This window comes from Artemia sp. Qi Xiang Cuo, chromosome 21 (genome assembly GCF_049724085.1).
Source record: "Artemia sp. Qi Xiang Cuo chromosome 21, ASM4972408v1, whole genome shotgun sequence".
NCBI lineage: Eukaryota > Metazoa > Arthropoda > Branchiopoda > Anostraca > Artemiidae > Artemia > Artemia sp. Qi Xiang Cuo.
Genome location: NC_142814.1, coordinates 12,158,899 through 12,183,929, shown reverse-complemented (window position 1 = coordinate 12,183,929; position 25,031 = coordinate 12,158,899). Strand labels below are relative to the sequence as shown.

Genomic DNA, 25,031 nt, shown 5'->3' with positions numbered 1-25,031 from the left:
CCTCAAGAGTCCATTTACCTTAATGCTAAAGATTAATTTTTGAGCAAACTCCCATCAGAAACCTACTTAGGCTGAGCCTAATCTGAGTCCTGGTAAGGGTTATGCACTTTTCTGTATGTGTCATAGACAAGTAGGTTTGACAAAAGCCTAAAGAACCAAACAAAAATTACGACAATTTCTCTGTTTAGCGTGTTCAAGACACTAAAAAAACAAAATATATGTTGCGCTCAAAGCCTAGTATCTTTTCTTCCCTTTCCCTGAGACGGTTAAGTCCCTTGGAAAAAAACCTATACTAGGCTGCTGAATCTATGTTCATGTGGGACTATGCTTTCTTTACCTGATATTTTTTTTTTCATTTCTGAGCCTCTTTCCGTTTATAGCACACATGGCCCACATGATAAAATACACGTATGTAATTATAAATCCAAATTTGTAACTACAGGGAAGCCGATTGCCAAGCTAAAAGGATACAGAAAAGCTCAAAATAACGCCATTTGTAGAATAACGAAAAAAAAAACAAGACATAAAATATGAAAGTCACTGATTATTTCACCTCAGTAAGACAGTGGAAACTAATCACACGTGGAATGTCAACCACTTTTGTAGAAAATCACCAGATCTGGTGATAAATCACCAGTGGTGGTAACCCTGAATGTACTAGCTATCTCAACCTTTCTCACATATTAGCCCTAGAAAGTGGGATAGAACCAATTCATTTATGATAAAATAGTTCCTGTTTTTCAGAAAAAACAAAATGCGTATGAATATTAACAGTTTTACAATTCATCACACAAGTTAAAAGTTGGTATACTGTCTTTTTCTAATCCGTTATTATTATTTATTGATGGTTCAATATTGACAGTAGTGCGTTTTTCAGTATACTGGATTCATGATCCCCTCGCGGATGCCTGTTGAATTCAATTCCTTAAACCGGTTTTACTATACAAAAAAAATAAACATTGTCTGTCCTTGTTGATATTTACGACGTAGCTATTGGTCCGTCTCTGAATTACCAAGTTACATTATTGAGACTTGCATTTATTGTCCGATAAAAATTGCTATTTAAAGTTGTAATTGAGATTTTTTTTTTATTTCGTCCTATGCTCCAACATACATTGATTGAGCATTTTATATGCTGACACGTTCTTTCTTGAAGGGGGGGAGTTGAAGTCCAGTTTTAACAACGAAATATTAATTATTTGTTTCGAGTTAAGTTCAATAGAATTGCGCTAGTGCTAATGACTAATGACTAAAACCAAAACTGTGGTAAAATTGTAGATGCGTAGCTTTTTGCTATCTTGGAATGTAGTTGAGTTAGATCAAAAAAATATTTGGGAGTTTTCCACAGCTTGTGCCTCAGGAAGGTAATTTTAAGTATTTAACTCCACCCCTTGCACCTCCAAAGGGTGCTGACCTCCGATGCGCTTGTAAAAACTCTGGGCTATAAACATGAAACCTTCAAAAATAGATCTATAGGACCCATGAGACCTAACAAGTGTTTTGAGCCAAGCAACTTTGCTAAATCCTGATTTATAAGTTTTTAAAGAATTGGAGATTGTCAGATTCGAACAAGAATATAATACGGCATTAAATCCTACTAACAAAATTATGGAAACACACCATTTTTTCCCTAGTTGGGGCTTGTATAAACGTGTATTCTATTTACTTTTTTAGTTATTAGTAACAGGGTGGGTGGAAAGCACTGTATACTTCAGCGTCTTCTGTTTCCAAATGATACACAGTTCATACCACGCCACGTGTATAGGGTCTGAGCAAATACGTCACAAGCTTAGTTCAGTTGCTGCCTGGCAAAAAACAGGTTTTTCCATTAGGCATACCGTGATGTGTACATCAGAATCGCGCATGCGCGAAGGAGGAGTATGAATCTTGTGTGGCTTTAAATGTGTTTCACTTTTTTTACGGAGAGTATAGCCTTTGCCGATACTGAATATTCTCTCGACTGTGATGGAGAGCTAGGAGCTTGAAAACGCCTTTCCGGGGTTTAATTTAGGCTTTGATTTCGTTTCTGAAATTTTCTCATCCTATTGCAAGTATTTTCCAAGCTAGAAAAAGCCTTTCGTCTTGAATTTTACCAAAACTCCCAACACGTGTTCCTGTTTTGCCTATAACGTTTCGGTTTTGGTTTGACAGTTAAACGACTTTGCTGTTCTTCTTTTGACTTTTACTTTCATTTTCGATCAAACTTTATCACGTGCTTGCTTCTTATTCTTTTTCTTATTTTTCTTACTCTTTTATTTTTCTTACTCATATTATTGCTTCTTACTCTTTTTCTTCTTATTCTTATTCTTTTTAGAAGGATAGGAACAATGCAGTAGGAATGAATGGCTGAAAGGTAGGGTTTGACCAGTTGCCTCAATTGGAGGTCCAGGGGGTATTTGGCACTCCAGATTTTCCCGTTTCCTCTATTTTAAAAGATACCTTTTTTGGGGGGTATTTTCTTTGAAAAATCCCTTTTTTTATTCTAAAAAATAAAATTTGTCCCCACCCCCCTAAATTGTTGTGAATTGGCGCCAGCGGAAGTGACCCATCCATGTTTAAAATTTTGCACTTATTAGAGAGTATGAGGGGTTGCACAGTTGCACAGGGGTTGCACAGGTTGCACAGGGTTGCACAGTATGAGGGGTTAGCACTTATTAGAGAGTATGAGGGGTTGCACACTCTCTGCCACTTATTTGTTTCTGGCAACACCAAGTAAACTTAAGAAACTCAGCACAGTTAGAATGTAGGAGTTTTACACATTCAAAAAAAAAAAAAATGTTATAGCAAGTTTCTTTGATTTTTGATGTATTGACCTATTTTGATGACATGTTATGACAATATCCATTGATATTGATCCATCACAGCATGCAATGTGAAAAAATGTCCTTTGTAAAATGTGTTTTTGTCAATTGAGATTCTAACAACGCAAGAAATTCCTTTTTAAGATCACCCACATCCGCAGGCATTTACATGGAAGACGAGGGGGAGTGAATTGAAAATCATAGGAACAATCGTTGATAGAGGGGAGAGTAAGCTGAAAAAAAAAACGAACAATGGTTAAACTCATTGAGATCCGAAAGGGAGAACCAGACTATCTCTTTTGTACATGTCGGTAGACCCCCCCCCCCTCCCCCCGTCAGAGAATGGTTAAAGCCACTTCTGTCTCTAAGCAATAGATCTTGATAAAGAGAAGTTGCTGTTTTAGAGATTATATCTACTTCCCCTAAAACATCACCCAAGACTCCCTTGGAGTAATGTGGAATGTGAGCTAAAGCAAAATTGAAATATTTAGTCCTCTAAATCCTTGATTTTGAAATATCAGGCCGACACTGGAGTGAATCGGTACTTATGTATTATTCCAAACACACTCAAGAAGTGAAGTTAAGTTAATCGTAACGAAAATATAGGGTAATTATGTATTATATGAGAAACACTTGAGAATTTGAAGTGCGAAGATCAGATAAACACTCGAGAATTTGGATCGTGAAGATCATATAGGACAATAATCGGTTAGTTTATAACACAGTTCATATAATTATCCAGTAATCTTATCGCAGATCATTTCTGGTCTTCGTTCTCGGTGCGAACAAAAAGCTCCTCCCACTTCTTCGTGCAGTTATTAATAGCGGGTTTCCACTTGTTTCCGATTGTTTCGCGTAAAGTGCATTATTTGTAATAGCGGGTTTCCACTTGTTTCCGATTGTTTCGCGTCTGACTTGTCTACCCGTGAAAAGATCTGACGCCGCTTATGTTTCTACGTTCTCTGGAGCACTCGCACCCCGGTCTGGGTTTTTATAATGGGTGAGATGGGGAATGATCATACTGGATAATTATATGAACTGTGGTTTATAATATATAGTGATAGAATATAGTGTCTCACCATGGATATTCAAATTAAGAGTCGGGATCTGGGAAGGACTGAAAAACAGGCATTTATACTTTTCCAGGATAAGGGGTTGTTGGCCAAAACAAAACAGTGAGCCAGGGGCGGATCCAGGATTTTTAGGGGGGGGCGCAAAATAGATTGATCCGGTAAAAAAAATTTAGGAGGGGCGCAAAATAGGTTGATCCGATAAACTTGCGTTAGGATCAAGTTTAATTAACGCACACTTGAGTTAATTAAATAAATTACACTACTTTAGACTACATTAAGTGGGGGCACCCCCTCGCCCCCTGAATCCGCCACCGCAGTGAGGCAATGGACACACCATGACTTTGTACTCTTACAAGAAGTAACATCTTTGGAAGTGTAAAACTAAGCCATGTTTGAAAAACGTCAATTTGCGTGTCAATACGTGGTTTTCAAACAGTAAAATACCATTTGTTACTGTAATTCGTTTCATTTATATCTGGGTTAACGAATTGTCGTCTGTGGCCTGGTGTCAATATTTTCATCATTTTATTTTATTTCATTAGCATTAACTAAACTTCAATTCTCGAGTGTTTCTCGTATAATACATAAGTACGAAATATATTACTTTAGTTTATATAATAATATATATCGAAAATTATATATATATATATATATATATATATATATATATATATATATATATATATATATATATATATATATATATATATATATATATATATATATATATATATATATATATATATATATATATATATATATATATATATATATATATAAAATTATATATATATCGAATATTATTATATATATATATATATATTCTAAATTATACAAGTCCAAATAATTCTGTCACCCGTCATCTGCCTTAGTGGCTGTGCAGTTTTCTCAGATCTTATACTCAGCAAACTTCTCGACTGTGTTTGTTATAATACATAAGTACCGTGGAGTCATATCACACCTTTATTCAGGTAAGTATTAAGGGGAATGTGGGTCCATGCCCCTGGAGTTTCGATACTAGCAATTTTTACTGTATATGTATGTGCTTCGGCTTTTTTTTTTTTTTTTTTTTTTTAAATTTGACCAATCCCCAAAAGGTCGCACTCATTCCAAATAGATAACGATATTTGTGTTTGCTTTCCTCCCTCTCAAGTGTTTCTCTGTTTGTATCTACGAATGCAAGCACACCCGGAATTTAAATACTTGCAATTTTTTCTATATATCTTATACTCCGACTACTTTTGTGTTTTTTAACCACTCCCCCTCTCTCTCAAAAGGCCGTATTCCCTTCAAAATCAATTTCTATGCTCGTGTTCACCCTTCCCTCCTCAATATTTGCCTGAGATTCCTTTATTTTTTTTTTAATATTGCCAAAATTACTTGTCTCTACATCTTTACTTTCATGTTGTCTTGTATGCTGTTATTGAAGACAAGATTTCGGCGTTGAGTATGCAAAGCGTGTCTGCGATAAAGCTGCCAGAAATGGTGTCGGGTATTCAATAATTATGCTTGTTGCGTTCCGTTCAACTTGTTATCGATGCTAGCTCGTAGCCAAGTTCTACTCTACTTGAAGCTACTCTTACTGTCGCATTCAAATGACGGTTTATGGTTTAATTCATGTCTAATATCAAGCCCGAAGTCTTCATTTTTGAATGTGATTAATTTATATAAAAAGACAAAGTTATTCCAATGAAAGTAAAAGGCGAAGTTGAAACTTAGAATGAACCATTATTGCTTCGCAGTATACGTAGCATCAAGTCTTGTTTTATTTATATATTCATATAAGGTTTAAGCAATTTAATACATAAATAAGTTACCTTTCAAACCCAAATCGGAATTTTCTGATAAGATGACGAAAATAAAACTAAGATTATTGGATGGATCTCTTCGGAGGTGTTGGTGGAAGGGCTGGAAAGCGGATCGCAACATAAGTCATGTTGAAAACTCAACTGTGGGCATGGAGGGGGCCACACGTAGCTGTTCTCAAAACCAACCTGTGCATGCGAGACGAATAAAATGTATTTATTTAAGGAAAACATTCATTTTAGGTTTAAGCAAATTTCACTGTCAAAGATAAATTCGCTATTGTGTTACCTATTACTGTTTTTTTTTATATTGTTTTTTTTTTGTAATTCGAAGGTAGTGTAGTCTTTATCGTAATGTTCAATGTCGATCAAAGGACTAGACGTATTCCCCCCAACCGTGGGAAATAGTCCTCGCGGAAATCCCCCCCCCCCACGCACACACACAAATGCGAAATGGTGTCGAATTTGGTATTTGGCCCAATATTTTATTTCGTGGAATAATCTTATTATTGTGTGAAGCTGATTCAATAACTTGTTTTATCTCTAAACTACTACTACTACTAGCAACTCACTGCAGCATCAAGCCGCCTGAGGCCAAAACAGCTATGCACGCTCCTCTTATTATTGTGTGAAGCTGATTCAATAACTTGTTTTATTTCTAAACTACTACTACTACTAGCAACTCACTGCAGCATCAAGCCGCCTGAGGCCAATACAGCTATGCACGCTCCTCATCCACCCCAATATATTCGAAACCTCCCTGTTTACACCCTCCTAAAAAGTTCATATTTCCCTTAAATCGCTTCTCATGACATCCTCCCACCCCATTCAGGGACAAACCTGCTGTTCGTTTGGCTCTAGACCAATGTGTTGCCAACCGAATTCGGGCCATGCCTCCCACCTAGTCATTTCTAAAATCCTGATTCCCCCCCCCCTGGATATTTAAATATTGTTATTGAAAATTTTACGGGTATTCATCTGAAGGAAGCTTAAAAGTCATTAACTTTTTAAATTTTGTGTTTACAAAATTTAAAATATAAAAATATTGTGTTTACAAAACACCTTTTATAGCCTACAATGCATGACGCTATTACAATACTATCACGTATCTTTTTTAGTCCTTTAAATGCAGACAAAAAGTCTGACGTCATTCACTTAAAAAAAAAATTTAATTGACACTCTAAAATATAGTCAACCAAAAGATGCGAGTCCAGTCTATGACCCACCAAAATATTGCTATGCACCCCCTTGGTGGGCCTGCACCCTAATTGGAAATCACGGCTCTAGACGATTGGACGACAAGGATGATATTTGTCAATCTGTCTTCCTTCATGCCCCATAGAAATGTAAAAAAATTACTCAACTTGGTCGGTTTTGCCTCTGAAAGGCTACCATTATGTTGTTGCTGATCAATCAATGTGTAACTTAAGTTTACTTGTCGGATTAAAACTGATTTGATGATTTATTTTTATTTTAAGATCTATATAGACTCACTGGAGAATTTCTTGGGGAAGGAGCATACGCCTCCGTGCAAACTTGTGTCAACATCTGGACAGATATTGAGTATGCAGTCAAAGTATGTACTTGTTTTAATAATTCTCTTTTTTATTTCTATTTTTAAAAGCCAAGTTGGTTACTGAATTTTATTTTCTGATAAACGAGTCATTCGGTGAGAAAATTTTAATAGAAAAGTGTTTGTAGGTAATAATTGTGGGAGGGAGGTGGGGGTAAATCGATAGAGTAGATAAGTGTGAAATTACCTCCCAAAATTATCATTCGACGGTCACGATTTAAAATTACAAGCCTCGATGAAATGACGGTAAACAGTATTGACGTATTGTATCACAAATATTGACTATGAAAAAATATCGTACACACAATTTTAATAAGTCCCATTTGAGAAAAATTGGATGCTATAACAGACAGTCCTACCAATTGTTTTCTTCGAAAACAAATCCCATCCGCATATCTTTTAAACTACCTACTTTGGTGGCCCCACAAAGAGTTGTGTTGAATAGCGTAAATTTCACAAAGAGCTTATATACCGGAAAAGCGTGTTTTTCTCTTTTTTCCCTTTTTAAGCTAAGAGAACAAAAATATTTTTGATATTAAAAGCACCATCCCAAGAGTTTCTGTGAATATGAAAGGGAATACACACATTTTGCAAAACAACCCTAATTCCTTAATATCTTGAGAACCAAATAAAATGTGACCAAACGGATTGAACGAATCGATAGAACTTAATTAATTTGAGAATATAAGTAATCTAGGTTCTAAGGTTTTTTTTTTCGTTTTTTCATTTTGAACTGATGATCCACATAGGTAGTACTAAGATATCTTTTTTTTTCATATTTTTCGGATCTTACTTTTACTTCTGTCTTATGAAAATTTGAGCCCTTATAGTTTTAGCCCTTTTAGTCCTTAGCCCTATAGTTCATAGTTTTTATAGCAGTGCGGCTTAGAAGTATGAGTTCTTATCGACCTAAATGAGATGTGAGCCTACTTTGGATCCCTGTTACTGTCTGAAGGAGTGGAGCTCCCTCTAGTTTCTAAAAAAAACTTGGTAAACTAGTTTTTTTATTAATGTCTCTACTTCCGTTACTGGTGTGGTTAAACAAGATATTCCTATTGTCGGGTAGGGCACTCAACTTGGTAATAACTTAAGGTAGCAACGAGTTTTTTCTGCGCCTTTATTCATTGACAGTTCGGTTGTATATAAGATCTTCCAAATTGACAATCCTGAATCATGTTCATTGTATATATGTGGATAGTATATTGATGAGGCAATCGAGGCAAAAATTGTAAACTACTACTACTACACTCACAACTCACTGCAGCACCAAGCCACCAAGCATCCATGTATTGAAAAATTAAAGAACCCGGAATTCGATTGTTTTCGCAGCAGAAGAGCGAGTGGTTGGCTGGGAGTTACCGAAATAACCAAATATGTGGGTAGATTCCTTCTCTCATGGCTTGGTTTCAAATATGCATTTTACAATTCCCTTCCTAGTGGATTCTCCATAGGAAATAATCCTAGTAGGTTGTGACTTTTGAGGATTACTGAAGTGGATGATTGTTCGTTTTTTTTTTGTTAATGTATCATGTTGAAAGCATTTTTTTGTTGTATTTGTTTCTCCCCTCCCCTGTTTTTTTCCTGGCGATAGAGCCTTATGAAAGAGAGTATGTTTTAGATTTTTTTTTGTACTAAATTTGTTGATAAATAAATAAACTGAACAACAGGGACTATCACCTCTTACCTCATTATATCTGTGCTTACGAAATGGGGTCCTATCTTGGAATTCACCCTAAGGGTTAGGCCTTTGTGGGTCTTTGATGACACTAAGGTTAGGCTCTTCTGTTGTTTCATGGCTTTTCAAGTTTATTATCTAGTCAGTTTATTTTAACTTGTTATTATGGAGGGGGCACCTACTTTCAGAAATCCTATACACGAGGTGGCGCGTGGCAAGCATGGCGGGAAATGTACCCCTTGGCGTTTTGATATAATGTGCCCCGTGACGTGATGAGATTATGCAGGACACTTGGTGTTTTAATATATACACTAGATGGCGGAAAGTGGGTGGAAAGTTCTAGGACTGTGGAGTCGGAGTCTCAGTAATGTTTGCCGAATGGAGTCGGTATATCGAAAATGTCTAGAGTCGAAGTTGGCTATAACTTGTAAAATCTAGTCAAATGAAGCTTTAAAACAGGGCTGTGGAGTCGGAGTTTTAATAAATTTTTGCTAAATGCATTTCATGGAGTCGGCAAATTGAAAATATCTGGAGTTGGAGTCAGAGTCGGTTATAACTTATAATCGACTCCATAGCCCAGCCCCCCTAATTTATTACTGTATTGCACCATCATTGTTTTTATTCTTATGCAATTAATCTGCATTTGCTCCTCTAAATTATCAGGGAAAAAATAATTTAAACGCAATTTGAGTGTTTGCATATAAACTGCTGATATCGAATATTAGTTTTGCGTAGTTATGGAGGTATTATCAACAAAAAAAACTGCTTTTTTTCTTTAATGCGTTGTACAGCGGTGCCTGTTAAACACAATTCTTAAACATAAGTTTAGTCACAATGCCAATTTGTCTTTATATTCTATTCTGCAATTGTAAGTCAATAGCTATGATTCACCACATTTTTACTGAAGAAATAAAAAATGATTCCAGATGTTAATTGTCTGATCAATATGTTTTAATGTTGACTTGCTGTCGAAATATAAAATATTTAGTAGTAATAAAACAGGTGACATATCGTACTAAAATATTATGTAGCACATTTTCATGAAATTTAATTTTATTATAAATAAACACATTTATAATTTACAAATTTAAAATACATAAATATTTAAGTATAAATTAAATATATAAAATGTATAAATTATATTAAATATAAATTAAAATATAAAATATTTTTATATTTTAAAATTTGTACTTCTAAATTTTATATTGCAGCTATTGCGTTCGAGCTTTGCTTGAATCGTGCAATGACTACTGTTAGAGAAAAAAACAACTTTGCAGACTCGGTGAAAACAATGGTACTAAATTCTACCCTCCTAAGCTTAAAATTTGAATGTCGATTCTTTATCCACTACAAACGCAAAGTAAGTGGGTATTTGCGGTGAATGTTTACTGGCCTTTACCTTCCTGTTTCCGATATCCCGAAATTATGACGGTTATAAATCCCCTTTTTATCCTTTTTTACTTGAATAATTCGCACGGGCCAAAACGGAAAGCCCTTGAAATTGGCAATCGCAAGCTGACACTGCTTGAATTTGGACATTTCTTAAACTAAGAGACAGGCCGCTTCTCGTCAGATTATTCATTCCTGCCTCAAATCAAGAGGCTTATTAATTTATTTTCTTTTTTTGATAATTCAGCTATTTCTTTACTGTTTTTGATGGAGTTGATCGGAGATACTTGTCAAGTGAAAAGTCGAATTGATCGTAAAATCATCTAAGGGTTTTTTGAAAAAAATGACGTCATTTTGAAAAAAATGACGAAACTTGAGTGGGAGTAGTAGGTGGCGTCTATAGAATACTTAGGTATTTTTTACCATATGCTGCAAGCTTTTGGTTAGTTATTTTTCGGCAGTCCTGTGGCTTTATTATTTCTGCATAAGATTACAGTTTTGCTATAATTCTATTTCTGAGATTCGAGCTTCATGCCAAACTAGATTTTTGAAATTTGCTCGGCTTTTTTTCTGATTGAATAATACATTGGAAAGGCATATATAAAAATAGGAACATTTTGTAATATTTAAGAAAGTTCTGGTCATTCTGTAGGAAAAGCGTAGTAGATCTGAAACTAGTGAATTCAATGATATCTTGTCCTTTTGGTACAAATTACAGCTGTAAGATTGTCGCAAAATATCATATATGGTAGGCAAGGCCGTATTAAGGGAGGGTCTGGAGGGTTTGACCCCCCTCCACGAAATGTTTGTCCGACTCGTAAAAAATAATAAAAATACTTAAAACACATTTTTGATGTTTTAACAGTTTTTCTGTACCCCCCCCCCCTCGAACGAAAATCCTGGATACAGTCCATATAGTAGGAATCATAAACTTTGGTATGTATCATAAAACTTGGTATGAAACTTTCTTCTAAAAAACAAAACAAAAAACGTACTGAGCAATTTTTTAAACAAGAAGTCAAACTTGGTTCTCTGTCAATATTTATTTATAATTATTGTTTGTGTCTATTTTTGTTTTATTGGTTCTATTTAGTCAAAGTCGGTTTTAGGGAGGAGATACTTTCCCCGGGTGCAGAAACTTTAGGGGCGCAAAATTTCAAAGAAATAACTTAACGGTAAAAGTTGTTTTGTAATTTTAGAAATTTTATATTTACTAAAATAAAAGAGAGGGCACAATTGGCAGTAATTATAAGCGAATTGAATCCGAAGTTTTCATTTTAGTGAATATCTTCATCTCCTCTCCTTGAAAATAAAAGTAAGAAGATAGAATTTAAGCAATTTTTAGCTAAATTTTAAGCAAAAAGTAAGTAGACCGAATTAAAGAATTAGAAGCAATCAATTGGAATGTGATAATTAATAATCTTGCCGAAGCTGAAGTAAGAAAAGTCAAAAATTAAATAAATGAAAAATTCTGCTAAGAAATAAAAAATTTGTTAAAATTTCGCTCGAAATTTTTTTGGGAGAGGGGGATGGGGTAAAGTATTCCTGAAGACTAGGAAAGTTCGAGTGACTATTCCATAAGACTTCTCCCTAGAATCGTACGTAGATAAGATAAAATTATTATAACGAAATACAAGTTCAATAATTACACTAGATTACCCCCTCCCCCCCCCCACAAAGACTCATTAGCCTGTAAATTAGGGAGAAGACATATGAATCGCTTACTTAGAGGAAGAAAGTTGGAGAAAAATAGAACACAATAATCAAATTCAAATAGATTAGATAAATTAAATATCTATAGGATTGTATTCCCTGGCACGCATTAAAATAAAATGCAAAACATAGGTGAATTATGTAGAAATATCTCAAGACCTCGAGGGGGGTGGGGTAAAGACCTGACGACCTCCCTCCCCTGCATGTGTCATCTGTGTGTACTTTAGGATATGAAGATGGGATATGTAAAAAATGAATAAAATTTCTCTTGGTTTGTTTTAGATAATTTTAAAAGTACCTGGTCATAGTCGATCGCGGGTTTTCAAAGAAGTTGAAACACTTCACCACTGCCATGGTCATCCCAATATTATCCAGCTCATTGAATTCTTTGAAGAAGATGACAGATTTTATTTGGTGTTTGAGAAGGTTGTGGGTGGCCCGCTTTTGCGCCATATCCAAAGAAGAGTTCATTTTACTGAACATGAAGCCTCGTTGGTTATTAGAGATTTGGCTTCATCTCTCGCCTTTTTACATAAAAAAGGTATTAACTTTTATATACTTCTATCTTTTTAGCCTACAGATAAAAATACATTTCGGTACTCTTGCTTTTATGGGTCTCTCTAAAAGGTCACTTTTGGTTAATGCTAATGAAATAAAATAAAATAAGATTAATATAAAATAGTTTAGAAACAAATTTGGGCTATATATTTGCACACTAGGGGGTGGGGGGTATTGGGCAAAGCAAACTTTATATTAAATACGTAACCTAACCTAACCTAGGTACCTCCCCCCACCTAAACCCCAAAAACAACTGTTTATATATAGTTCCTGGAGTGAGAAACCCTTTGTTTATATCCCACAAGGCAGCGTAGACCTGTTTTTCATCACGCGTCTCGGTCTATTTCGTGACTGGTTTCCATTGTCTATTTTGTGACAGGCCCATATAATGCAAGACTACCCACATTTCTCATCATTGACTAACTATCATTATTGTTTGTCTTTATTTTCTTTTTTATTGTTTCTATTTATCAGATATGGTTTAGGGGGGAGGAGGCAGAGGGAGATGAGCTTTATTTCTTCAATGAAAATACCAAAAAGGCAATTTTTAATTAAAGTACCCCCAAAAATATACTTTTGATATCTGTAGGGGAGAAGGGGGGGGGCAAAAAAATTCAGGAAGCACATACCCTCTTAATTTTTTACTATTATGCGAAGCCATAACTATTAAAACATAAACTATATATGGACTTATTAGATTCTGGTAACCATAGTCACCAGAATCCAATTCTTGGATGAAAAGAGATTCATGTTTAAAATAATTCACGCGCGCAAAGTAGCTGAAATCCAACTATTGGTTACTAATCAAATGAAGTCAAATTTGTGATTACACGGTATCAATTAATTTCAAGGAAATCAGACTGCTAAAAATCAGCGGCACCGAATAGTACCCCCCTCCCCCGTCAACACTTCCCCATCCCTTTAAATTTCTCCCTTTCAGATCTTCCCTTTCCCATTAAATTTCGAAAACCTAATAAAACTGCCTTTTTCAGAATGGAACGATTATATGTTCATAATATGCTTCAGTAGTGCCGAAACACGAAAGTGTGGGTTCGGGGGAAGGGCAAGATGCTAATTTTCCAAGATCTGGGGGGATTTTTTTCCCCAATAAAAATACCGAAAAGTATTTTTTTTCCAATGAAAATACCAAAAAAAAAGTTTTTTAATTTGTTGGCTTTTTCTTACAGTGTAGCTCTTTTAGAATATTTTCGGGGAAACAGAGGAATTGTGAAAAAAACACATTTCGAAAATTGCATTCCGAAAGTATGTTTCAGCGGGCCTAAGTCGGGGATAACATGCTTGGCGAAGATCCAATTTTTCTGAGGGTTCTACTTATTTTTCTATGGAGGGGGAGTCTAACCATTGAAAAGTCTTTATTTTTCCACCATTATATCCTCAGTAAAGTTTTTTTTTATTTTGCGGTGGGGTCTATCCCGCCCCCCCTTACTATGACAGTTGTATAGCTATAGATCCAGTGTATGTGGAACAGACACGAGCGGCTTATCGCTATCCTGAAGCCAGCCAAGATCATTGTGGCCGCAAAACGACCTTGGAGGACTGGCGGGATCTTTAAGTAGTAGTAGCGGATTCAGTGCCTCTATATATGAACCGATAGGTGATTTCATTTTGGGCTGTTTATTGATTTGAGATTGCAGCCATAGCTCAGATTAAAAAGGAGTAAATATTTTACTGAGTTGCTATATTCAAACATTCCAAAGCGCGCTGTGTTTCTACCGTACCATAAATTCTGTTTTTGTTTTGTGTTTTCAGTAAAGCGCTATTTTCTCATAATCCTGCAAATTTAGGGAATATTTAGTGCCTCTATATTTGTACCAATTTCATTTTGTCTCGTAATTTGGGATTGGAGACACCCATTGGTAGGATGAGAAAAGAATAAAAAAAATTACTGCTAGGTAACGCTACTGTCTAATCTGCTGTCCGTCTCTGGTATGTTTAAAGATAACCTTACCCCACACTCAAAATATTGTTTGTGTCCTATCCCTTTACTAAAGGGAAAAGCTTCATCCTACTCATATAAATAGTCGTATTCTCGTTTTTCTGTATATATTTTATCATATTTTAGTTAATAATAATAATAATAAAAGAGACAGCCTGAGGTGGACGAAAAATTTTTCGTCCACCGTCTAAATAAAATAGTACGGGGGAAGGGGGAGCAAAGGGATAAACTAGGGAATTCTTTATCCTTTTGGAGATCAGATATTTTATTTGAGTTACCTGATCCCTCCCCCGAGACGTAAACCCCGGATTTAGGTATTGTAACAAAATTGTTAGCTGACAATTTTACTGAGACAACAATTTATGATAATCCTATAAATACAGATAGTGGTGATCTCGTTTACTTTTTTGGCACACTTTTTTATTTGATTTGTGGTTTTTTAAGCAGTCTGGGCTGTTTTCTTCTTTTTTGTAAGTTAACTGAGGAAAATTGAACCGAGTTCATAAGACATAGCACGCGGGATGTGGGAGCAGAGGGTTCATCTAGGGAACTGCTTCTCATTCTTTTACTGATAAATAAAAAAAACAAGTTTTTTTAACTGAAAGTAAGGAACGACGTTAAAACTTAAAACGAACAGAAATTATTCCGTATATGAAGGGGGCTGTCCCCTCCTCAACGCCTCGCTCTTTACGCTAAAGTTTTTTTATTGTTTAAAAAAATAGAGTTGTGAGAAAGTCAAACTTTAGCGTAAAGAGCGAGGCGTTGAGGAGGGGACAGCCCCCTTCATATACGGAATAATTTCTGTTCGTTTTAAGTTTTAACGTCGTTCCTTACTTTCAGTTAAAAAAACTTGTTTTTTTTATTTAATTTTTGAACGTTTTTGAATTAATGCAGGTTTTGATTTTGGCTCACCGTACATGAATAATTAAAACAAAATTTGCATATTATATTTGGTTAAATGGCTTTCACGAAACTTGTTTAATTTTATTTACGAACGTTTTTATTAGTAATAAATATACGTAACTTAGAATTAACTTACGTAACGAACTTCTATATTCATAAATTTTTAACACGTATATTAGAGGGTTCGCCCCCTAGTCAATACCCTGATCTTTAAACTATGTTCGAATTTTTTCCAGTTCTTGAAAAATGACCGCTTAATCACAATCAGTTGATCAGTTGAAAAACTTGTTTTTTTTATTTAATTCCTGATCTTTTTCTTTAATAATGCTGGGAAATCCGGCGCCCCCTTCATCGCCCTGTCCCGTCCCCCAGGAAAACTTCCGTCATGGACAGATCCTTCCATAGAGCCTCCCACCCTCTCCTTCCCCCACCTACCAGAAAAAATCTCCTCTGAAAAAGTCTGTATACTTCCCAATAACCAATACTATATGTTAACATTGAGTAAAGTTCATAACTTCCAGCCCTCCTCCTGGGGACTTTGGGGGATCAAGTCATTCTAAAAGAAATTTTTATCATATTTTCGACCATGCTGAACAAAATGGCTATCTCAAAATTTTGATCTGGTCACTTTGGGAAAAAAATGAGCGTGGGAGGGGTCCTAGTTACCCTCCATTTTTTGGTCACTTAAAAAGGGCACTAGAACTTTTAATTTCAGTTCCAATGAGCCCTCCCACGATATTCTAGGACCACTGGGTCGATACGATCACCCCTGGGAAAAAAAAAAAAAAAAAAAAACAAACAAATAAACAAATAAACACGCATCCGTGATCTTTCTTCTGGCAAAAAATGGAAAATTCCACATTTTTGTAGATAGGAGCTTGAAACCTCTACAGTAGGGTTCTCTGATACGCTGAATATGATGGTGTGATTTTCATTAAGGTTCTATAACTTTTAGGGGTCTTTCCCCCTTTTTTCGAAAATCAGCCAAATTTTCTCAGGCACGTAACTTTTGATGGGTTAGACTAAACTTAATGAAACTTATATATTTGAAATCAGAATTAAAATCTGATTCTTTTGATGTATCTATTGGTATCAAAATCCAGTTTTTTAGATTTTCGGTTACAATTTAGCCGGGTCGCTCCTTACTTACAGTTGGTTACCACGAACTGTTTGATTAGACATTTTATTTAAAATTTCAAATCCCCCCTCCTAAGACGTCAGCTCATTTTCACTTGAATGATTCGCCCATTTTTGCTGCTTTTTGGACTACCCTGCCTCACGAAATGATACCTGCATACGCTCATATGGCAATATTATTTTCAAACGGAAGGTAGAAATTCGAAGTATAAATTGAAACGAACCATTTTACAGATAATTCAAAAGATTAGGATTTTTGTGGTTGGGTAAGGATATGATTTTAAATAAATTGGCCAAAATCAGTTCTATGTCTAAGTAATGTTAGTAAACTTATGTTGAGATTAATAAACCTAATATGAATTAGACTATCCAGTGTGCTGAATGTTGTCAAGAATTGTAGTTAGATTTCCCCATCTTGTTTCAAACTCCTCAAATAAGGCGTACTCTGCCCAAAAAGAAAAAACGTATCGAGATCGTTGACAATAGTGATATTTGATGTCTATAGTATTCTTTTAAAAAATTTATTTTATTATTTATTTATTTTATTTATTTTATTTATTTATTTATTTATTTGTCTATATTTTATTTTAAATGATCGCGATAAGTAATAATTAAATTTTGAGTGCGCCTTAAGGGTGGCAAGAAAGAGGACCACACCTATTTTCTCTGTCGCAAAGAAAATTCAAAATACATTCCAAAACTCGAAGAAGGTCACAGAGTCGCTTGTATTTTCAGCGGGAAGGCGTCACAACATCCAACCGTCAGGAGCACCAACGTCATTTCGTCTACAAAATCTGTCATAACATCGACAAAAAAAAATCCGCTAGAACCACCAACCATCACAACATGCAAAATTTTAAAACTTTAGTTTTTTTTGGGTTTAGGGGGAGGGGAAGGTACCTAGGTTAGGCTACTTATTTAGTATATGATATCCTTTACCCCCCGGCCCCCTGACGTGCAAATATATAGCCGAAAATTGTTTCTAAACTATTATATAAACTTATAATTTTTTTTTGATGTTGTGACGGTTGGTGATTCTGACGGATTTTCCTTTTGGATGTTATGACGTTTGGTGCTTGTGACGGTTGTTCGAAATAGTAGCAACCCATTTTCAGCTTCTAAACAAATGGTAGTTCTTTGGCTCTTTTTTTATTTCAAATGGCTTTGTTTTAAATTTATATTTTCGATCTTATATTGGCTTGGAATTTTACTCTAGAATTAGATGTGCGCTATTGGTTCAGTATATTATTCGATTTTAAACTTCAATTTTAAACATAAATTCTGTTTAAATTATCTGCCTTCCCGGGATGGTATGAAGTAATTGGAAGAAATGATTTGAAAACTCCTCGGCAGACAGTGGCGTAATTTTGTAAAAATCCTTGGGGGGGGGGCAAAGTTTCAGCCAATTTTCCCAAATCAAGTGAATATGACAGTAAAAACTGAATACTGATCCATATATTACCATAAAGGCAAAAGATATACTAAAGAAAACTGACCTGTTTCTCTGGATACTTGAATAATGTACGCCTATCTTCGTTTTGACAAGATTTTGCCAGAAACTAAATTTCAGCTGGGGGGTAAACTGAGGTCTGGAGGGGCAGTTCCCCATAGAAATGTACGCCCCTGTTGGTCGACGCCCTTGCCAAAATATTTGCTTGTGTCCTTTTCGCTTCTTTTCTATCAAATAACTGACATTATCCTCATTTTCTCGGTTATTTGACTGTATTGTTTTTTTTTCTTAGTTTGTATACGTCACGTATAGCCAGTGTGGTCCTCGAATATATTTAAGAAATCACTTACACCAGGTGGCGACTGCCAAGGGTGGTGAACTGTGCTAGGCTTTGAGGTGACTGGCCCAAGCGTTGCAAAGATTGTTCCCTGCGTGGTGGAACTATGTGGTACACTCGGCGCTCCAAGATGTACCGGCCGAAGTATTGACTTGCTTGACTAGGAGTAGAGTGTATCGGACGACAGGCAAAAAAAGGAAAAAAATACGCACGAATGTTAACTCTGAAAAAGAATTTTGTTAAAGAAAAAACAAAGATTATCAAATACAAGGATAAGATGGAAGTGGACTAGATGGCCCGTTATTTGGGAAACAATTGACAATAACTAATTAACAATAAAACTGGACATATTCATACTGAACTATGCCTGAAAATAAATAGATAAGAAATCAACTCGTCGACAGTTCCCACGAATACGATGGTCTTTACATCACCGATCTAGTATTAAACAAAAACTCGTGAAATATATCAGGTCTTGATACCGGACAAAACAAAAATTAGAACTGGCCAACTCCAGGAAATAACCCTATCTATTCATCGAATTTAAAATGTTATTTTTTAGGTATTGCTCACCGCGACCTGAAGCCGGAAAACATACTGTGCGTCCGTCCGGACAGCGTAGTTCCGGTTAAACTCTGTGATTTTGACCTGGGGTCCGGAATACGGTTCCACGAAGACAACAGTTCTCCATTACTCACCCCTGAACTACTCACCCCGGTAAGTTTATTTTTCTCTCTGGACAGTTTTTACCGTTTTGAATTTAAAATTGAACCTGAAAATTCTACCAGTTAAACTCCGTGATTTTGACCTGGGGTCCGGAATGAGGTTCTATGAAGACAACAGTTCTCCGTTACTCACTTTCGTAAGTTTTTTTTCTCTGGGAAGTATTTACCATTTTACTTTAAGAACTGAAAAGGTATCGTTAATAATTACTTGAAGAAAGAAGGGCATCTAGGACAAATACTTCAAACAATAACTACAATAACTTAAAATAAGGTCTTGTCAGGGATGATTTGCTGGAGTGCATTGAAATAAAATCTAAATAAATTCGTTTAATTTTCTCTATGATTTAATAAAGAAAGGGACAGAAAGACGTGTGATTTCTGCTATAATTTGAAGAGGCCTTTGGAATGACTCATTAGCTGAATTTTTCAACAAGAGTTTTCTTGGAAACTAATTTAAATTTTAAAAGCATGGAAGAAAATTCGTTTGAAAAAGCATCCAAGGGTATAACAGCTTTCTTCTGTTGTGCAGAATGTACCATGCCTGTACGAGACCCACATTCTGATTTCAAGTACCCAGTGGCGCTTATTCACGAAACTTTGGGGGAGGGGGAGGGAAGTAAAATGTATTATTCAAAATTGGGGGGGGGGGAATTTTTTTTATCCTTTGTAATACAAATACAAAAATAGTATCTTTGATGAGAATACATAAAAAAAGAAATTTTCCGTAACATAGGGGGCAGATGCCCCCTCCCTGTCCTCTTCCCAATTGGCGCCACTGCAAGTGCCCCCCCCCCTCATTAAAGTAACGATGTAAAACTATTAGTGTGCCCCACAACAAATAACAAATGGCGTAATTTCGTCAAAATCCTGGGGGGGGGGGGGTGCAAAGTTAGAGACAATTTTCCCAAATCAAATGAAAATGACAGTAAAAACTGAAAATGAGTCATATCTTACCATAAAGGCAAAGATATGCTAAAGAAAACTGACCTGTTACTCTGGCTACTTCAATTATGCATGCTTATCTTAATTTTGACAAGATTTTTCACAGAAACTAAATTTCAGCTGGGGTGGGGCAAACTTGGATCTGGAGGGAGCAGTTGCCCTCCCCCCTTCTGCCCCATAGCAAGTTGCGTCCCTGCAAGTAACACTTACTTGGGGATTTTATTAGAAAACTTAACCATCATGGGAGACAAAGGTCAGGTCCAAGATTCGATTGAAGGGGAGGGTCCAATTGTGCCTTTTTAAGTAATTTCTGTTCAATGCGACCGAGATATGGTTAAATAGTTAGACTAGAGCTAGCAGGAGATTCCGTCGGAAACAGGCAAAAAAGCTAAAATATTCTACTCATAGACCCACTGTATAATGTCAAACGATGGTTTTCAGAGATGAGACTGGCAGTTACGAACTTTGGCAATCACATAGGTAGATATTTATTTATATTTTAATGTTGACATATAGAAAACCATCAGGTGTAATAGTTCCTTAGAAGGTTGTTTAGTCTGTCATAGACTAGACTAAATCAATATACTTATCTTGTAGGCCACTACTACTACTACTAACAACTACTACAGCACCTAGCTGACTGCGGCCTACACCACGGCGCACGCCCATCCTCCATCCCAATTCATTCCCACTTTCCCTGTCCAGAGCCTCCTAAGAAGTCCCAATCCCCTTTAAATCCTTTCTTACGTCCTGATCCCACTTCACTCGGGGATAACCTGCTTTTCGTTTGTCCCTAGATGGTTGTCCGAAAAGAGCCATCTTTGGCAATCTGTCAACCTCCATCCGCAGAACGTTTCCTACCCCATCTTAACATTTTTCTCATTATAGCATAGAATCATATTTTTCATACCGCTTACTGTTCGAAATTGGGTCAGTCAGAAGGTAAAGAATCCGCAGACAGACAATTCCTCTGAAAAACATCTAACAAAATCCTCCGTCTTTCGAAGCATTCACGTTTCAGGACCATAATTAACCACTGCCACCACTCTAGCTTTTATCACTGTGTCATCGTTAGGTTTATCTAGTATAATAATACTGTAGCAATAATACTAGTATAATAATAATAATGTAGTTGGATTATTGACACTTTCTTAGTGTCCCTTTTAATTTATATGCATTTATGTCTCGCTCTTTTTTTTCTGTTTATATTCGCTTATTCCCCCCCCCCCCTTCCTTTTTTTATGTCCGTTCTAATTCTTTTTCCGATTCGTATTTGTGTAAGTTTAGTTTGACCAGTTTTTATCTTTTTAACTTTTTAATTGACTTTTTACAGTTTTAATTATTGACTGTTAAATGATTGTTCATTATGATTTTTCTATTTTGTTGTTGTTGTTTCATTTTTGCCAGTTTTAGTTCAAACATTTATATTGTCGACTCCGAAGTCCGAATTCGGCCCTTTGTGGGCTTGTGATAGTGATCTTTTTGAAATAAATATCTTATCATATTATCATATTAATTTAGAAAAAAGTATGAAACGCAAGTAAGGTTTTTAATTTGCTGAACATATCTAGTATTAGCATAGAAATCATAGTTTTAGAGTATGTTTTGCTGGTGCATAACATGTGATGAAAGTCACATAAACTTCCTGTTGTAGTCTGGGAATGCACCATCATAAGTCCAGTCCGCATTTGAAATCACCTGTCCCAAACTTTCGCAACTTTTCCTCATTGTTATTTTTAAGTGACCTGGATTGTATCTTGGTCTAAAAGAGTTTTGCCAAGAATTAACTGGTTTTTGTTTGTCCCGCCAGATTTTACTGCGAGTTCTAATGGACTTTTGTACGCAGATAAAGCAAACTTCCAATGGCAAGATACTCTGTTTTATTTTTATTTGAAAAGGGGAAGGAATGTCATGTATAACAGTTTTTTTTTTCAAGTAATTCTATTATCCATTTGGGGTGGCTATCTGAGTGAAAAAAAAAGATGTTCTTACTTAATAGCAAGTCAATAATAACTGATAACCAAATTAAGCAGGAATATGCATCTTTAAGTTATTCATACTTACAGGGTGTGACAGTATTTACCTCCCACTCCGTTGAAAATGCTTTTGAGTTTACACATGTCTTTCCTGGAGTGAAGGATAGGGGGGTGAATTGCTGTCTGATTTTTTTTACCAGATAAGCATTGTGTTTCTCCACGAAATGATACTCTGGGTATTTGGGGGGGGGGGTGAGAAATAGTTATACTTTTTGCACACCGGGTCTCCTTTCTAAATTGTCAATCTTAATTGTTAGAATTTTTCTTTTTTTTGAAACCCCGCAACAAAATGATAGTCTACATTACAAATCATAATGAAGTGTACATCAGAAAACTATATCATACTTTTAAAAGAAAAGGGAATATACTTTTCTTATGCCCAATTCTGTTCTTTTTAGACGAGTTTGCTCCTTTTATGTTTGAATCTGTGTCTTAAATCTCTATTATATAATCTTACTGATCTTACTATAATCTTACTACCCCTCAAAAATTGATCCAAAAGACCCCCCCCCCCCTCAGAGAAGATACTAACTTGAATGAATATTTCTTGTGGTTAAATCCCTTCCCTAATGAAAATACTCCGATTTTTATACCCCTTCCTCCCAAGATTCGGGCCCCTAAGAAAAAAAAACGCATTACGACTAGGTATATATAAACATTATTTGAAAAAAACTACGTTTTCTAAAGAGTTAAAGAGGCTGAGTTACAAGGTCGAACCTTAAAACGTACCAGGGATTACGAGGCACATATACGGGGCTGCCGCCCCCAAACCCCCGCTTCGCAGCCTGTAAATAAAACAAAAGTTTTTACAAGTGATGACGGTCACTGTATCTGAACGATCAGAAATTATCTGTATATGATGTGGCTGTCTCTCCTCAACGCCTCGCTCTTTACGCTAAAGTTTGACTTTCTCACAACTCTTTTTTTAAACAATAAAAACTTTAGCGTAAAGAGTGAGTGCGTTGAGGAGGTCACAGTCCCTTTCATATGCGGAATAATTTCTGATCGTTTTAAGATTTAATGTCACTCCTTACTTTCACTTAAAAAAACTTTTTTTATTTATTTAAAAAACTTTTTTTATTTATTTTTTTTATTTATAGAGGCACAAGTGTGCCTCCTTGATACTAGTGAAAGGCTTTTGTTTTCTAATGGTTATGTAGCTTTTGCGCTAAATCAGCTTATTGGTCTCGAAGCTAAAAAAAGAAGATTGTTGTTTGCACTCTTTTTTTTTTATTACTTCTTGTGCTTACAATCTATTTAAATATGTGGGTTTTTTTCTGATACAGTACCATTTGGTTTGCAGGTGGGCAGTGCTGAGTTTATGGCACCCGAAGTTGTTGATGCGTTTGTTTCGGATACCGAGTCAGTGTACGATAAGAGTTGCGATCTCTGGTCGCTTGGTATTATTGCCTACATTCTTCTCGTTGGCTATCCACCTTTTTATGGGAGCTGTGGCAGGGAGTGCGGATGGGATAGAGGAGAAGCTTGTGTTGCTTGTCAGGTGAGTTTCTCAGATGACCCCTTTCTCTGAGCAGGTTTGATATAATATTCCGTCGTTTCTTTTCTGGAACATTACCTTTTTATAGTAATTAAATTACAAATTTGGGAAAGTTATATGGAAAGTTCAGAAAAATGCGTTTCACCTATTTCTCTAGAAAAATTCTCACTGCAATAAACCCTTCCTTACAACCTCTTCCCACAGTTTTCGGGAACAAACCTCCTTTTTCTCAAGAGTATGCAGTTGAAATATTGGCCCTGTCTAGGGGGAGCAGGGTTAACGGGTCACCCCCCGTCCCCCCGAATTTTTTGACCGACCTCCTAAATACGTAACAGAAATGCATATGAATAAATTTTTAATGCATTTTATAAGTTTTTTGTACCCCCTCCCTGAACAATAATCATGGATACACCATTAGTTTAAACTATAAGGGAGGGTGGAACATTCAGATTATTTGATGCTTATAAGTGTTTCTCGTATCTCGGAGCTTTATGCCATTTTAGCATTTATTTCGAAGTTTTTAAGGGATTTAGTTGTTCAGACAATTTGAGGGGTTTCAATCCCTGTGGTGCTTGGCTGTGTACAAGTTTGCCTTTCTATATTTTCGAAAAATAAATTTATATGCTTTCAAAGAATATTTTCTTAAAAGCTGTTTTTGAGTTGACACTAGTTACGCATTTTTATATCGGCTTACCCAAGATCAAAGGACATATCTAATACTTTTTTCTTCCGAAAATAATGTATTTTGCTCTTGAGAGTCCTCTAGGGATTGTCACTGGTCCTCTCTGGAGAGGTGTGTTCACTTTATAGGAGGAATAGGGGATCAGCCATTATTGGCATAACACATCATTCAGTACCCCTAGCTTGAATACTACTACTACTAACAACTCACTGTAGTACCAAGTCGCCTGAGGCCAAGAAAGCTGCGCATGCTCCACCTCGATCCAAATCTGTTCAATCTATTCCCCTTCCCATAAGTTCTAATCCTTTTAAATCCTTCCTTATGACCTCTTCCCGCCCCATTTGTGGATTGCCTGCTTTTCGTTTGGCACCTAGATTGATGGCCAGAAAGAACCATGTTTGGTCATAAAAGCTCTTGCTCCCATCCTTTGGCGTCAGATGGATTTCCAGAAAGAAGAACAATTAATTCTTACCCCCTAACCTTTCCTATATTTATGTGAAGGCTCATGGGAGGCTATATTTATTTGAAGACTCGTTTGGCCCCCAGATTGATGGCCAAAAAGAACCATCTTTGGTCATAAAAAGTCTTGCCCCATCCTTTGGCGTCAGATGGATTTCCAGAAAGAAGAACAATTAATTCTTAGCCCCCCCCCCCCTAACCTTTCCTATATTTATGTGAAGGCTCATGGGAGGCTATATTTATTTGAAGACTCGTTTGATCCCCAGATTGATGGTCAAAAAGAACCATCTTTGGTCCTTAAAAGTCTGACCCCCAGAT

General features: G+C 36.0%; 1 protein-coding gene across 2 annotated transcripts in view; it reads left to right on the top strand.

Annotated features, from left to right (window-relative positions):
• Positions 1–25,031, top strand: part of Lk6 (MAPK interacting serine/threonine Lk6 kinase) — a 77,055-nt gene that overhangs the window by 28,753 nt on the left and 23,271 nt on the right. For both annotated transcript variants that reach the window (XM_089107146.1, XM_089107147.1), the window contains exons 3-6: positions 7,158–7,255; positions 12,312–12,570; positions 18,934–19,088; positions 23,378–23,575. In XM_089107146.1, coding sequence (XP_088963272.1) covers positions 7,158–7,255; positions 12,312–12,570; positions 18,934–19,088; positions 23,378–23,575 — 710 coding nt within the window. The remainder of the gene's footprint in view (positions 1–7,157; positions 7,256–12,311; positions 12,571–18,933; positions 19,089–23,377; positions 23,576–25,031) is intronic.